Here is a 16,810-nt window from a genome sequence, read left to right on the forward strand (position 1 = left end):
TCTTTCCACTGAGCCACGCTATTACCTTTTATCTACCCCAGGGCTCAGCACAATGCTTGGCCCACAGAAAGCACTTAACGAATACCACAAATATTACTGAAGAGAAACAAATGGGGCCTCTTTATCTTGAGCCTTTGGGAATGACATGTGGCCTTGTCTTGCCTCACATAGTTTACCACAAATGGGGAGCCAGAGATGATGGAACCGTCATCCCAAGGAAGGTGGCCTGTGGAGCATCTCATGGAACGTAAGCATGAAAGAAAATTGGGGGTGAGGGTTGTGGGGGGGGAGAAACCTGAGAAGCAACGGGACCTAGTAGAAAGAGCATGGGCCTGGGAGTCAAAGGACCTGGATTCTAATTACAGCTCTGCCAACTGCCTGCTGTGTGATCTTGGGCAAACCACTGAACTTCTCTAAGCCTCAGTGTCCTCAACTATTAAATGGGGATTCGATACCCGTTGTCCCTCCTACTTAGACTGTGAGCCCCATGTGGGATAGGGTCTGTGTCCGAGAAGAAGGAGAGGAAAAGAAGAGTATTTAAGTGCTTACTATGTGTAAAGCACTGTTCTAAGCATTGGAGAAGATACAAGTTAATCAGATCAGACACGGTCCCTGTCCCACACATGCTCACATTCTAAGTAGAAGGGGGGAAAGATATTGAATCCCCATTTTACAGATGAGGTAATTGAAGCCCAGAGAAGTGAAGTCACTTGCCCAAGTTCACAAGGCAGGCACATGGCGGAGCCAGGATTAGAACCCAGATCCTCTGACTCCCAGGCCCATGCTATAGCAATAACAACAATAATAATAATAATAACGATAACCTACCGGCCTGAATCCGGTTCCACATGATCATGACATAGTCATCCCGGTCTGCCCGCGACTGCTCGTGCCAGAATCCCAAGGCATGCAGGAACTCATGCTGGATAGTTCCGATCCGGTCACAGTTTTCCCCGATGGAGAGTTGTTGCTTGCCCTTATGCTGATTTCCTATCGAGGACCAACAGCTGATGGCGGCGACAGGGAGTGAAAACGAGAGTCAGAGGAGGCCCTTTCCACGTCCTGTGGTTCCGGCTGGTCTGCACCGCCGAACTCTGGGGACTCAGAACGGCCCGGCTGGGGCCTCCCCGCCACTCTCTGACCTTGCCCTTCCTCGGCCGAGCAGAAAACACGGACCAAACGGTTTCCGCATCTCTAAAATGGTCTTGGAGTCGGTGAGACATGTGTGGGGAAGGGACTGTGGGGAAGGGATCGTGTTGGATCTCATAATAAGGACAGAGTATGTATAGAATGGGGAGAGTTTGGGGGTGCACTGGTATGCGGGGGGCCAAGGGGACCCTTGGTCAGGAGGAACATCATAGATTAGTGGAAAGAGCATGAGTCCAGGAGTCAGAGGACTTGGGTTCTAATCCCAGCTCAATTGCTTTCCTGCTCTGGGGCCTTGGGGAAGCCATTTAACTTCTCTGTGCCTCAGTTTCCTTAGCTGTAAAAGAAGGGCAATCTCCCTCCTACTTAGGCTGTGTTCCCCAAGTGGGAGAGGGACTTTGTGCAACCGATAATCTTGTATCTACCCCAATGCTTAGATAATGCTGGACACATAGTAAGCACTAAATAAAATATTATATTAAATAATTATTAATAATTATATTAGTTCTTGTTAAGTGCTTACTATGTGTCAAGCACTGTTCTAAGCTCTGGGGTAGATATAAATTAATAAGGATGGACATAGTCTCTGTCCCAGATGGAGCTCACAGTCTTAATCCCCATTTTACAGATGAAGTACCTGAGGCCCAGAGAAGTGAAGTGGATGATGTGGCCCAAGGTCCCACATCAGACGTATAGCGGAGCCAGGATCAGAACCCAGGTCCTTCTGACTCCCAGGCCTGTGGTTTATCCTCTAAGCCTCACAAATGTCATCAACTCTGCAGGCTCAAGTTCCTGATTCCTCTTTCCTGACCAAAGCAAGTCAGGGGGAAGAAAGTCTAAGAGCTCTACCTCATTTTTCTTCAAGAAAATGGCCCAGAACAAGATTGCACATTGCGGCCCTCAGTTGGGCTATCCTGCCTCTTCCCTCAAGGAGACACAGCCCTGGTGACGTGCTTAGCTTTAAAGGGAGCATCATTTTGCTGTGGGGAAAGAGTGCAGGGTTGAGGCACGAGGCTTCTGTCGGGAAAAGGCAAAGAAAAGATCACTACCACCTTCTTCCCACCCTGACCAGGAAACCAGGAGCCAGAGAGCACTCCTCTGAAATAAAGAGTCAGCAATGTTCTACACAGCCCGATTAGAGGCAGAGCTTCGAGCTCCGCTCTGGGGCTTAAGTTTTCCAGAGAAGCTGAATGCATGTGTTTGCAGGAAGAACAGTTTATTGCTCCAGCAACAATCAAGATAATCTCACCACCTGATTTCAGGGCTTAAAGGTAATGTTGGCCCCAAGACATCTGTTTTTCTCTCCCCCCTAAGTCCAGAGGTTCATCTGCTGCCTTCCACAACTAGAGGGTTAGGAATCTGTTGTTCTCTTCCTCCTACTTTCAAAAGTTTATGTGCTGCCTCCCTCAGTGTGATAGAGGAGGAAACTGAGACACTCTTCTCCCTCTCAGGTCAGCAGGGAAAGGGCAGCTGTAGCGTTGAGCACAGTGGAGAATCGGAGGTTTGGTTTCCAGAAGACGATGATAATAATAATAATATACTAGTGGTATTTTTTAAGCGCTTACTATGTGCCAGGCATTGTTCTAAGCGCTGGGATGGATACAAGCAAATTGGATTGGACACAGTCCCTGTCAAGGGTAAGAGGGGTTGATAGCAACTGACAGACATCCACTGTGATAGGAGCCTTTTGGATTTGCTGTCTGTCCCTGTTTGGTTCAGGTTATTGCTTTCTATGGACAGCTGTCCCAGCAAATCCCAGTCAATCAATCAATGGTTAGTTGCTTGATTTTCTCCCCACCCCAACCCCACAGTACTTATGTACATATCTTTAAATTATGTATCATAAATTACTTATTCATGTTAATGTCCGTCTCCCCATTTAGACCGTAAGCCCGTTACAGGCAGGGAACATATCTGCTAATTCTGTTTTATTGCACTCTCCCAAGCACTTAGTACAGCATTCTGCACATAGCGCTCAATAAATTCAGCTGATGGATTTATTAAGTGCAAAGCACTGCACTGAGCACATGGGAAATTACCACAGAAAGAAGACAGTCATTTCTTGCCCTCAAGGAGCTTATAAATTGTCTCTCTCTGTTGCCAAATTGTACATTCCAAGCGCTTAGTACAGTGCTCTGCACATAGTAAGCGCTCAATAAATACTACTGAATAAATGAATAAAATGGATGATTAGAGAATCAATCCAATCCAAGGGCACACATGGGTGACTAGAGGATCATGGGATCTGTTGTTCAGTTCCTCCAAAGTTTAAAGATTCGTCTCTTGGCTTTCAGCGTCATGACTGATTGGAGGATGAAAAAGGGACTGGACGTTGGCAGTTGATGCCCAGATTTCCACTTGAGAGAGACGCCATCGGTTCCCTTATGATTCCCACCACCCGAAGGGAGAGGGCCAAAGTCTCTCTCTTAAAACCCCCAGCCCCTGCTCCCTAAACGAAAGACCCCAGTAGCAATCAATCAATTGACAGCTTTTATTGAGCACCTACTGTGTTCAGAGAACTGTGCTAAGCCTAGAGAGAATACAATACAACAGAGTTCTTAGACACATTCCCTAGCCACAAGGAGCTTAGACTTAAGATGGGGAGGCGGATATGCATCTGAGTACTGTGGGGCTGAGGGTGGGGTGAATATCAAGTGTTTAAGGGATACAGATTCAAGTGCATAGATGACACAGAAGGGAAAGGGAGTAGGAAAAAGAAACCTTAATTGGGGAAGGCCTCTTGGCGGAGGTGTGATTTGATTAAGGCTTTGAGGATGGGAAGAGTGGTAGTATGTCGTAGCAGTGAGTTTTCCTCCCTAGGATGTCCTAGGCCGCTGGGTTCCGAGGAGCAGTGTGGCCTCATGGAAAAAAACATGGACCTGGGAGTCAGAAGACCTGGGTTCTAATTCTGGCTCTGCCACGTGTCTAATGTGTGACCTTGGGCAAACCACTTAACTTCTCTGTGCTTCAGTTCCCTCATCTGCAAAATGGGGATTCAGTACCTGTTATCCCTTCTACTTAGGCTGTGAGGTCCACATGGGACCTGAATATCTTGTATCTTCTCCAGTACTTAGCACAATGTGTGACACAGAAAGCACTTAATGAATACCACAATTATTACTGTTAGTATTGTTATTTTTTAATGGTATCTGTTAAGCACTTACTATGTGCCAGGCACAGTTCAAAGCACTGAGGTAGAGACAAGGTAATCTGGTTGGACACGGTCTATGTCCCACATGGGGCTGACAGTCTTAATCCCCATTTTATACAAGATGTAACTGAGACACGGAGAAGTGAAGTGACTTGCCCAAGGTAACACAGCTGACAAGCGGCACAGCCAAGATTAGAACCCAGGTCCTTCTGACTCCCAGGCCTGTACTCTATCTAGTAGGCCATGCTCCTTCTACCTTCATAACTCTGGGACATATCTCAGTGCCCAGAGGGAAAAGTGAAGCCCCGGCCTGGTTCCAGAGCCCCCCTCAGGGAACAAAACACCCCCAAGGTGGTCCAGATGGGGCTAGCAAAGGATCACATATCACCATAGCCATGGCAGACCACAGGTTTGGATGGACCAGATATGGGGCCACAGAATGGTAACTCCATTTATCCATTAATCAATCCATTACTGGGTGCTTACTGGGTGCAGAGAGCACTGTTCTAGGCACTTGGAAGAATAGAGTAGAATCAATAGACCTGATCCTTGTCCTCAAAGAGTTTACAGTCAAGCAGCGGTTGAAAGACTCTGAGTAGATTACAGATAGGAGAAAGTTCTAGAGGGCCATGATAAGGGCTTCTTAAGTGCTTAGCTGGTGTGTAACTGCTAACTCAGGGAGTTGGGAGATGTAAAGTGGAGAGAAGAGTCATTAAACAAGGAAGATCTCCTGGAGAAGAGGTGATTTCTCAGTTCTGCAGCTTGCCTGCTGTGTGTCTTTGGGCAAGTCACTTAACTTTAAGCGCTTAGTACAGTGCTCTGCACACAGTAAGCGCTCAATAAATACAATTGAATGAACGAATGAACATTTCTGTGCCTCGGTTTTCTCATCTGTAAAGAGGAACCCTGTCCTCCCTCCCTCTTAAGACTGTGAATCCTGCATGAGGCTGGACCTGTTTCTGAGATGATTGCATTCTACCTACCCTGAATCTTAGCACTATGCTTGGCTCATAGTAAGTACCTAACTTACTATGTGAAGATTAAGAGAATTTGTCTAGCAGACCTCTTGGCCCCTAGTCAGCTCCAAGCCGGGGTGGGGGTGGGCTGCCTGCCAGAGGCCAAAAGGTTGTGGGACAAAATTAATGGCTTCTTCCCCACGGTCTCAATTCTGAGGTGGAGGCTCAGTTAGGATCAGAGATTTGGCAAGATTCCCAAGGCTTTCCCTTCTTCTCCTTCCTTCTAGACTGAAAGCTCACTGTGACCAGGAAATGTGTCTACCAACTCTGTTGTATTGTCCTTTCCCGAGTACTAAGAAAAGTGCTGTGCACACAGTAAGTACTAAATAAATTCCACTGATTGTTTGATTACTCTCGTCTCAACTTAAATCCAGATTTTCAGGGACAGGCACTTCTCTCCAGTGTTCTAACTTGTACCATCCTGCAGGTTTTTCTTTGGCTCTTTTCCTGTTCAAAGTGTCCTCCCTCGAGAGTGAATATAAGTGATTTTGCATTTCTTCTAAACAACTTTCCCTTCTGCCCTATTGCTCCTGGATCTGTTGCCCCATTGATCTCAATAAGCGTCTTGCTAAATGGACGTGGAAGAAATAAAAGAATGATCGATCACACTGTTTCAAACTTTCAACCCTTTTGCAAAATAAATAAACTGTAGTATTTGTTGAGCCCTTACTAGGTGTAAGTATCGGGGTAGGTAAAAGATAATCAGCTCCCACAGGGGGCTCACAGCCTAACTAGAAGGGAGAACAGGAATTCAATATTGAATTCCCATTTTGCAGATGAGGGAACTGAGGCCCAGAGAACTTAAATGACTTACTCAAGGTCACATGCAGACATGTGGCAAAGCTGAGATTAGAACCCAGGCCCGTGCCCTTTCTAGTAGGCCATGCTGCTTCTCTACTCTCCCAAATGCTTGGTATAGTGTTTTGCACACAGTAAGTGCTTTATCAATACCATTGATTGATTGAGCAGGGGGGTGGTGACAGAAAGGCAGGGGACACTGGGGCCTGAGAGCCATAGCCATAAGAACCACCAGGAGAGCAAAAAGCAGTAAGGCTGTGTGCAGGAAGGGGACAGAATGGCTGCAGAGCCAGACAAGGACAAAGACATGGTGGAGGAGGCAGGGAGAAGGGGGAGGGGAGGCAGCACATCCAAGTACAAACCGGGTATTTCACCAATGAATAAATAAATATTATAAATATTGAATACATTCCCTGTTCTGTGAGATTGACCCTCTGTGAGAGGATTGACCTCCACAAGTCAGAAAAAGAAGAAGAAAAGAGATTTTTCTAAATCTGACCAAAACCCATTGGCCATCTATGGACAGGGACAGCACGGCTTCATCAGCAGCCTCTGCCACCACTGCCAGGAAGCGAAATTTCACAAGACCAGTGAACATTTCTGGAAGAAAAGCGTCTCCGGGAATTGAGATGAGGAACTGCATCCAGGGACTCAGGGCACGGGGAAGCAGGAGGGGGGCAGATCGAGCCTTGGATTAGGTCTCCGGCTGCCTTTCTGACAGCTGCAAAAGTGGAGTTCTAAATCAGGGTACACCTCTGCTCTATCTACACCACTCTGCCAATCGATGATATTTACTGAGCACTTACTGGGTGCAGACCACTGCACTGAGCCCCTGGGAGAGTACGATACAGTTGGTAGGCACGATTCCTGCCCTCAAGTTGCTCACCACCCACAAGGGCACAGTGAAATCATCCTTGACCACCACCAGGGATTCAGCAGATCAGTGAATCCTCCGGCTCAGAAATCTTTGGGATTTCTGGAGTTCTGGGGAATTACTGAAGATCAGACATGGCCGCTAAAGAGTGCTTGGCAGTACATATTTCGAAGACTCACTCTTCCTCTTACCCGCTTCCCTTGAATACAGATATATAGTTAGCTTCGCCTTCCCAAGGTTTGAAGTCGATGCAGGTTTTTAGGCGGTATCTCTCAAAGGCATTGAGAATGACTCCCTTAGCATTCATTTCTGCAGGAAACAACGGATAGAGACGTTCCTGTTAAAGTCATCAACTTGAGAAGCAGCATGGCTCAGTGGAAAGAGCACGAGCTTTGGAGTCAGAGGTCATGGGTTCGAATTCCGGATCGGCCACTTGTCAGCTGTGTGACTGTGGGCAAGTCACTTAACTTCTCGGTGCCTCAGTGACCTCATCTGTAAAATGGGGATTAAGACTGTGAGCCCCACGTGGGACAACCTGAATGCCCTGTGTCTACCCCAGCGCTTAGAACAGTGCTCGGCACATAGTAAGCACTTAACAAATACCAACATTATTATTATTATTACCCTCATGAAATGGAGGTTGTCCAAGCTATGGCCACTGACCACTGAAATAGCCCATGCTAGTTGTTATATCTCTTCTTGATAACTTTCTGAGATGTCTAGTTTAGGACTCAGACATTGCAAATATTAGCTATGATATATTAGATACTTTAGAGAAACAGAGTGACCTCATCGCAGAAGAATGGGCCTGGGTTCTAATACTGGCTCTGCCCCCGCCTACTTGCCTGAGACCTTGGGTAAGTCATTTAATTTATCTGTACCTCGGTTTCCTCATTTATAAAATAGAGATGATATACCTGTTCTCTCTTTTCCCTTCAACTGTGAGCCTCATGTGAGACAGAGACTCATCAGATCTAATTGTACAGTGTACAGTATACAAAGCACATAGTAAGGACTTATACAATTATACCTATACTATTATAACCATGCAATTATAATTATGCAATTTTATTATTATAATTACACAATTAAAATTATACAAGTTTATGGTTATAATTATACAATTATACTTATACAATTATTATATGGTAACTTTAGAATGCTTTATTGTTTACTTTTCCCTCAGGCTTCCCCCTTCGGGGCTCCCTAACCATAGGAAATGTTTTGTCCAAGACTTTGCCTCAAGGAATTTCCCACCTGGATAACCATGTTCCAAACAGATGCCTCACTGATTTCAGGGAACTGAATGGAAAGCTGGCCACCCTCCATCTTTGCCAAAGGGAAGTGAGTTGGGGTAAGGGGTGTCAGGAGGGAGTGCAGTTGCTTGTAGTTTGTTCTCAATTTAAACTTAAATCTTGGGGATTTTCCCTGGGATTCACCCCCTGCAAGAAAAAAACCTTTGAGCATTAACTTTAAACTGACCAGGGGCATCTGATTGAACTCTAGGATGCTGACTTCCTGTGGGCAACAGATGCAGTAACATTGGAACTTTGGAGGGTAATGCAAATCTGTTTATTCACAGAGGTGGTTGGGTTCAAGAGAGAATCAGGCATGCTCTCTCCCAAACAAATTCTCCTTTCTCTTGAGAGGTAGCTAAGACCAGGTCTTCAGGGCCAGAGGGACAAAGATTTGGTCAAAAGACACAATTATTTTGTTCATTTTTATGATCCCCTTAGCCTTTCATATCTCTACTTACCCAACCTTACCCACCCTATTCAATGTGGAAATTAGAGCAAGTTGACCTAAGTTGACCTTGAGAAACTAAGGGGGAAAGACAGCCAGAGAGAAGGAGGCAGATAGAGAAAGAAAACTACTTAATAATGTATGAGCTAAAATAACCAACTAAAGTTATGTTATTGCCCTCAGTTGACCAAGTCTCAAAATTAATTCCCCAAACAAAATGAACAATTCCTCATTCAATGTGCAACTGTTTTTTCTTTCCTCCATCCTTTTTACAAAAAAACCCTGCCAAAATGTAGTTTCAAAAGCATACCAAGCTGTCAATCAGTCAATTGCATTTATTGAGCACTTACTGAGTGCAGAGCATTGTAGTAAATGAAAACAATATTACAGACACATTCCCTGCCCACAACAAGCTTATGGTCTAGAGGGGGAGACAAACATTAGTATAAATAAATAAAATTACCGATATGTACATAAGTGCTGTGGAGCTGGGAGAAAGGATGAATAAAGGGAGCATGTCAAGGCAGTGCAGAAGGGAGTGGGACAAGAGGAAAGGAGGGTTTAGTCAGTCCTCCTTTTGGAGGAGATGTGCCTTCAATGAGGATTTGAAGGTGGGGAGAGCAACTGTCAGATCTGAAGAGAGAGGGCCTTCCAGGCCAGAGACAAGATGTGGGAGAGAGGTCAGTGGCGAGATAGACGAGATCAAGGTGCAATGAGAAGGTTGGTCTTAGAGAAGCAAAGTGTAGTAAGAGAGTGGGGTAGTGAGATAAGAGGGGCAATGTGATTGAGTTTAAAGCCAATGGAAAAGAGTTTCTGTTTGATGCGGAGATGGATGGGTAGCCACCGGAGGTTCTTGGAGGAGTGGAGAAACGTGGCTTGAATAATAATGTTGGTATTTGTTAAGCGCTTGTTATGTGCAGAGCACTGTTCTAAGCGCTGGGGTAGATACAGGGTAACCAGGTTGTCCCACGTGAGGCTCACAGTCTTAATCCCCATTTTACAGATGAGGTAACTGAGGCCCAGAGAAGTGAAGTGACTTGCCCACAGTCACACAGCTGACAAGTGGCAGAGTCGGGATTCAAACCCATGCATGACCTCTGACTCCCAAGCCCGGGCTCTTTCCACTGAACCACAACATTTTTGAAGGAAAATAATCTGGGCAGCAGAGTGAACTGTGGACTCAAGTGGGGAGAGATAGGAGGCAGGGAGGTCAGCAAGGAGGCTGATACAGTCATCAAGGGGTGATAGGATAAGCACTTGAATTAACATGGTAGCAGTTTGGATGGAGAGGAAGGGGCAGATTTTAGCGATGTTGTGAAGGTCGAACTGACACGTGATTGTGCTAGTTTTGAGCAGAAGCTGATGCTGGCGGTACCCACCCAAGCTATCCTCAAGGACGTAGGGAATGATGTGGGGCCATCTGTACCGATCACCAATAATGGAGTTCCGATCTTGACCCTAAAGGCAAAGAGATGAAGAAAAATACATATTCATGTGTGAGCGGGAAGGCACTTTAAGGAGCAATCTGTTTACAGCAAGCACAGTCCCCCGATTAGACCGTAAGCCCGTCAAACGGCAGGGACTGTCTCTATCTGTTGCCGACTTGTTCATCCCAAGCGCTTAGTACAGTGCTCTGCACATAGTAAGCGCTCAATAAATACTATTGAATGAATCGAGGAATGGATATATTCCTAAATGCAGTTCTGAGCTTCTCTCACCCCCGGCCAGTACCACTAGAGGAGCACAGATCAGAGGAGCACACAGATGATTTCTCAGTAATTCAGACTGGACTCTGCTCCTTCAGCAGACAAAGGAGCACTGCCAAGTGTATGTAAGGAATGATGTTTGAAAGACAAGAAATCACCATCGTTAGCATGGACTCCTGGAGCAAATTTACCTCTACGCAGAACAATTGTACGCCAAGAGGGAATTACAAATGAAATCTCCAGGGTTCACATCCAAGCCTGCCTGGCCTTTAGTGGGGGCGGGGGAGGGGAGAGGGCGGCCACTTCTGTGGGAAGACGGCCTTCAAGCTGCCGTCCCTCCGCTTACAGGAAATCCGAACAACGGAAAGGAGATGATGTTATTAGGAACCGAGTAATTTTTCTCAAATGCAATTTGCTTAGGTGGAGTGTGCAAATCTACCTCCGAGTGATTGAGGTCGATTCTGGCCCAGCTGCAGCTTGTGTGGTTTAACCCGGTCCCTGCTGGTTCATCCGATTCAGGCGGGAGTCCCGCCGCATTGGAAAAATTCCCCCAAGTGGGCTTTCCGACTCACCTTGGCAAAAACGATGTCTCCCTCAAAAAGGTCCAGGCCCAGAGCTGAGAGGGAAGAGGAGAATCTGCATTAGTCAACGGAGAGCAGAGCTCAGGCCGAGCAAGGGGCTGTGGGGTGGAGTGAGAAGGGGAACAGGCCAACCTGAATTGATGTCGAATATATCCCGGTCGACCCCACCATCCACGTCTTTGACTGCAAAAGCAAATAAACGGATAGATCAATCCCTGCCATTAGAGTTACAGGGGAAGGAAAATCTCCGAGACGCCGATTGCTAAATTACAAGTCCGAAGTTATCGCTGCTGGGGGCCGCTGCCACGGCCTGTTTATGGAGGGGGATATGGCAGTGGGCTTTGAGAGGAAGAAATCGATCCTCCTGTGGAACAGAAGTACTGATTGAACAGGAAGCGGCATGGAACACCACTCAGGCCTAGCTGGCCCTCTGCTGGCTTTGTGCCTGTGGAATTCTAACGTTCAAACTCTCGCCTACAAAAGCAGCTTGCCCGTCTGCCTGCCCCGCTGAGGCCGTAAGTCTCATCAGGGATCTGTCACCCTCCCACAGCCCAGCCCCTACTGTGCTTAATGCAGTATCATCATCTTCGGAGCCAGTCAGCCGATGAAGTGACAGCTTTCTGAAAGGCCCTTCTCCACTACCTGGCCACGTGTCAGCCTTCTCAGTCACCCCACCGTGCCAGGACACAGAAGTCACTGTCGGCTGTGACATCTCCAAATACAAAGAACTTTGTGCAGTGTGACTGGGTGTATCCTCATATCCCCAGCTTTCCTGAGGTGGCAGATGAGTCTGACACTTGCCAAGGATACTCCCTGCCGGAGGGGTGGGCAACTGCGGCATGCCCACCAGCACACAGAGGCTAAGTCCTCACCACTGTGAGCATCTCCTCCCTACACTGCTGCTGCCCTGTTGCCTAGCAATAAAAAAGGAACAGTGGAAGTGGGAGCAGGCCGATCCAGAAGAAAAGGAGACTCCCATGAATGCAAAAGAGGCCAGAAGTGTGAGAAACAAAAACAATTTGCAGGAACCTTTCCAGAACACAACTTAGAAGAGAACTTGAATCTATCCTAGTACTTAGTACTGTACCTGGCACATAGATCTTAACAAATACCATAAACATATACATCTTTTTCAAAAAAGGAACTCACCATAAGTCTCCGGAGTAGGCTAGAAGACAAAAAGGAGGCAAAGGACACCATCATGAAACCTGGGATTTGCAAAAGCTTTTCTCATTTTCATGTCACATTCAATATCAGGAAACATTTCCTTTTTTCTCAACTAGATTTTTTTCTCTTTTTCCAGACAGCAAACAATATTGGGTTTTCAATGTCCATAATTAGTTTTTATTCAAAATTAGCTCATGCTCTCAGAATTCCAGAAAGAAGATGAATAATCAATCAATCAAAAGCCTTTATTGAGTCCTGTATTGTGGGCAGTGAACTGTACTAAGCACTTGGAAGAGTACAATAGCATTAGAAGAGACAAACCCTGTCCTCAAGGAGCTTGCAATCTGACGGACCTCAACTGTACAAGTTGCAGAAAACTTCATAATAACAGTAATTATGGTATTTGTTAAGCACTTACTATGTGCCAGGCACTGTACTAGGCACTGGGGTGGATACAAGCAAATTGGGTTGGACGCCATCCCTGTCCTACGTGGGGCTCAAAGTTTCAATCCCCATTTTATAAATGAGTTAACTGAGGCACAGAGAAGTGAAGTGACTTACGCAAGGTAGTCACAAAGCAGATGAGTGGTAGAGACTAACAGAAAGGTTCACACTTTGAGGAGTGTGATACATAAGGAGGTGGACAAATTTAGACAGGCAAAGATGAGGGAAAACAAATGCAGCGATACAAAGGCAACTGTGTCTCCGTTCCTCATTTGCAAATGGGAAGTAGATACCTGTTCTCCCTTTCCCTTAGACTTTGAGCCCCATGTGGGTCAGGGACTATGCCTGACCTGATTATCCATTATCTACCATAATACTTGGCACATAGTCAGTGTAATAAATCCCAAAATTATAATTGTGAATTATTATCAATGAGCAATTGACACTATGGTCTTATGAAAATCTACTTTCTCAAGCGAACAAGTATCATTCTCTGAATAATCTAAACAATTCATTCTCACAATGCAAGCAAAATAGTCCATTATTTTAATGGCATTTGTTAAGCACTTACTGTATCCCAGGCTCTGTATTAAGTGCTGGGGTAGATACACACTAATCAGTTTGGACACAGCCTATGTCCCACTTGGGGCTCACAGTCTTAATCCTCAGTGGAAAAAGCATGGGCTTGGAAGTCAGAGGTCATGGGTTCTAATCCCAGCTCCGCCAGTTGTCAGCTGTGTGACTTTGGGTGAGTCACTTAACTTCTCTGTGCCTCAGTTACCTCATCTGTAAAATGGGGATTAACACTGTAAGCCCCATGTGGGACATCCTGAGTTCCTTGTATCCCCTAGCACTTAGAACAGTGCTTTGCACATAGTAAGTGCTCAACAAATGCCATTGTCATCATCATTTTACAGATGAGGTAACTGAGGCACAGAGAAGTAAAGTGACTCTCCTAAGGTTACACAGCAAAGTGGCAGAGGCAGGATTAGAACCTATGTCCTTCTGACCTCCAGGCCTGTGCTCTATCCACTAAACCACGCTGCTTCTCATTTTTGTAAAACATCTTTATCATAATTAAATATGCTTTGGTTAAAAGTGCTGGATGGCTAAAAGTTCTGGATGGCTCAAACCCACTTTCATGTAAGTATAGGCTTTCCCAATTTCATTGCTTTCAGAGCCTTGACTATAAAGCATGGCCACTCCCCCAGCTAATAAAATAAAAACTCAGAAAACATCCTTGAGATCTGGGTGAAAAACTCTGAAAATAATACAGTGAATCAACGCTGTTTTCATGAAGGACAGAATGGAGTGGGGCAGGAAGAGATCTCCCCTGTGGAATTCATCCAGAAAGGTCTAAATGGATGGTTCCATTTTGTGATGGATAGCTGTCAGATGAGCTGGTCACTTTAGATCAGTACCTTCTGGACAGTTGTCCTCACATCGTACCATTGAATTTGACATGAGCAGGTGTCAATAGTGTTCATATAAGTTAGTGAGGCAAAAAAAAGTACAAATATCCAGTGGAATGTAAGGCCATCCCAGATAAGAATAACCACAGTGTCATGTTTACAGTTATAACTTGAAATAAATAGCTTGCTCCTTTCTGGATGCTAGAATGCGGGCCTGAGGATAGTGTTCATTTGATCACAATTTAAAAATCATGACTAAAAAATTTTCTCCAACTTTATGGAATGGAATTTAGCCTTCACAGATTTGTTCATTTGTCTTCTGTTAGGAAAATAGATCTCCAGGCGGAAGAAAGGTTCTGCCCAAGGTAATGAATAATTAAAACTGAATTCATCTTAACTTACTTATAACTGCCTAATAAATCTGGCAGTCCTCGCAAAGAGCCCTGCTCCAATATCTCTACTATTCAGGATATGATTATTTAAACATTTCTAAACTTGGGACAGTTACCAACACCTAACTTTAAATTGTGGGGTTTCAAAGTTTCATTTTCACTAAACCAGCTGGTTTGGAAACAGAGGAGCAGGGATAACAAGATTAAATCACCTGAAAGACTCAAATCTTCTCTGACTGCACACCCATCCTACAGCTAGCAATCAGCATGACCCAATTGGTCATTCATGTTCAATCAATCAATCAATCACCGGTATTTATTGAGTGCTTACTGGGTGCAAAGCACCCTTCTTTGCATTTGAAAGAATGCTATCTAAGAGAGTGGACAGAGACATTCCCTACTTACAGTCTAGAGGGAGAAGCTTAAAACTGTGTTTATCTAAAAAAAATGTTATTTCATTGTCATTGGGCAAGGCCCACACCTAAGGAAGCTGCCTCATAGCAATCAGTACTGCCCCCTCCCCCCAAAAATTTTGATTTCTTCATCATTTTCCAAGAATTCAGTTTCCTCAGTTCCTTACCAGACCAGAGACCACAAAGAATGTCCAGCAGAACAGAAGAAAAAGCAAAGACTGTGAATCCATGTTGCTTCATCCAGGTAAAGGCTGTAAACTATGACATTCAGCTTGGGTTTTACTTTTAAAAGCTATAAACATCATAAAATGGAATGCTTGACTTGGATTATATACCGGGCAGGTTTGGCTTCCTGGACTGTAATAACCTAACCAACCTAGGAGGTGAAAGTCCATTTTTTTTCCACCTTTCTGGGACTTCTGAATTCCTTGTTTGGGAAGATAACTGTGGTATTTGTAAAGCACTTACTGTGTGCCAGACACTATACTAAGCGCTGGGCTAGATACAAGATAATTGGGTCGGACACAGTTCCTGTCCCACCTAGCGCTCCCAGTCTCAATCCCCATTTTATGGATGAGGAAAGCGAGGTGAAGAGAAGTGAAGTTACTTGCCCAAGTCCACACAGCAGATAAATGGCAGAGCTGACTGGCTGGGCTTTGACTAAGACCAAAAAAAACTCCATATCACAGTACGGCTCTCCCTATCATGTCCTCCCCCAGCCCTAAGGGGCAAAGACTATGTCTAATTCCCACTTTTGTATTCCTAGCACTTAGTACAGTGTCTGCACACGGTAAATCCTTAATAAGTACTATTACTACTATTATTTAGTGATGAATTAATCCATAGAAATAGGGATGGATTAGAAATAAGTGAAATATTCTACCCTGTATTTCTAATTTACTTACTGAGTTACAGAATGTAGTCTCTTTTATGGTATTTGCTGAGCACTCACTATGTGTCAAACACATTTCTATGTGCTGGGGTAGGTACAAGTTACTTAGGTTGGATACAGTCCCTGACCTGTATGGGCCTCACGGTCTGGGTAGGAGGAAGAACAGGAATTGAATCCCCATTTTACAGTGAGGAAACTGTGACCCAGAGAAGTTGAATGATTTGCCCAAGGTCGCACAGCAAGCAATTGACAGAGCCAGGATTAGAACCTAAGACCTGTGACTCCCCAGCCCCTGCTCTTTCCCCTAGGCCATGCAGCTCCTAATGAGTCCTGGACAATGTGTCTGTCTTGAAAACCTGTGAACTGGCCAAACGATAGCAGCTCTCGCTTCTGAAAATTCCCATCGAGGAACAGCTACATAATAATAATAATAATGTTGGTATTTGTTAAGCGCTTACTATGTGCAGAGCACTGTTCTAAGCGCTGCGGTAAATACAGGGTAATCAGATTGTCCCTCATGAGGCTCACAGTCTTAATCCCCATTTTATAGATGAGGTAACTGAAGCACAGAGAAGTTAATAATAATGTTGGTATTTAAGTGCTTACTATGTGCAGAGCACTGTTCTAAGTGCTGGGGTAGATACAGGGTACTCAGGTTGTCCCACATAGGGCTCACAGTCTTCATCCCCATTTTACAGATGAGGGAACTGAGGCACAGAGAAGTTAAGTGACTTGCCCACAGTCACACAGCTGACAAGTGGTAGAGCTGGGATTCAAACCCATGACCTCTGACTCCCAAGCCCGTATTCTTTCCACTGAGCCACACTAGTATTGATCATCCCATGTAGATGATACGTGGTTATTTGTGTTTTTTTGATGGTGTAAGTTATGCACTTACCAAGTGCCAGGCACCGTTTTAAGTGCTGGGGTAGATACAAGGTAATCGGGTTGGACACGGTCCAGTTCCACACTGGGCTCACAGTTTTAATCCCCACTTTACAGATGAGGTAACTGAGGCCCAGAGAAGCAAAATGACTGCCCGTTTGTCTCACAGCAGACTAGTGGTGGAGCTGGG

The 16,810-nt window shown here is 45.2% G+C and overlaps 1 protein-coding gene across 1 annotated transcript in view; it reads right to left on the reverse strand.

Annotated features, from left to right (window-relative positions):
* MEP1B (meprin A subunit beta) overlaps positions 1-13,823 on the reverse strand; it is a 29,817-nt gene extending 15,994 nt beyond the window's left edge. Inside the window, exons 1-7 of the mRNA XM_039912536.1 lie at positions 13,764-13,823; positions 12,165-12,183; positions 11,148-11,198; positions 11,007-11,050; positions 10,108-10,186; positions 7,177-7,294; positions 829-1,007 (exon numbers count right to left, since the gene is read on the reverse strand). Coding sequence (XP_039768470.1) covers positions 829-1,007; positions 7,177-7,294; positions 10,108-10,186; positions 11,007-11,050; positions 11,148-11,198; positions 12,165-12,183; positions 13,764-13,823 — 550 coding nt within the window. The remainder of the gene's footprint in view (positions 1-828; positions 1,008-7,176; positions 7,295-10,107; positions 10,187-11,006; positions 11,051-11,147; positions 11,199-12,164; positions 12,184-13,763) is intronic.
* Positions 13,824-16,810: the final 2,987 nt, after the last annotated feature.

The sequence above is a fragment of the Ornithorhynchus anatinus genome, chromosome 7 (assembly GCF_004115215.2).
Source record: "Ornithorhynchus anatinus isolate Pmale09 chromosome 7, mOrnAna1.pri.v4, whole genome shotgun sequence".
In the NCBI taxonomy this organism is placed as follows: domain Eukaryota; kingdom Metazoa; phylum Chordata; class Mammalia; order Monotremata; family Ornithorhynchidae; genus Ornithorhynchus; species Ornithorhynchus anatinus.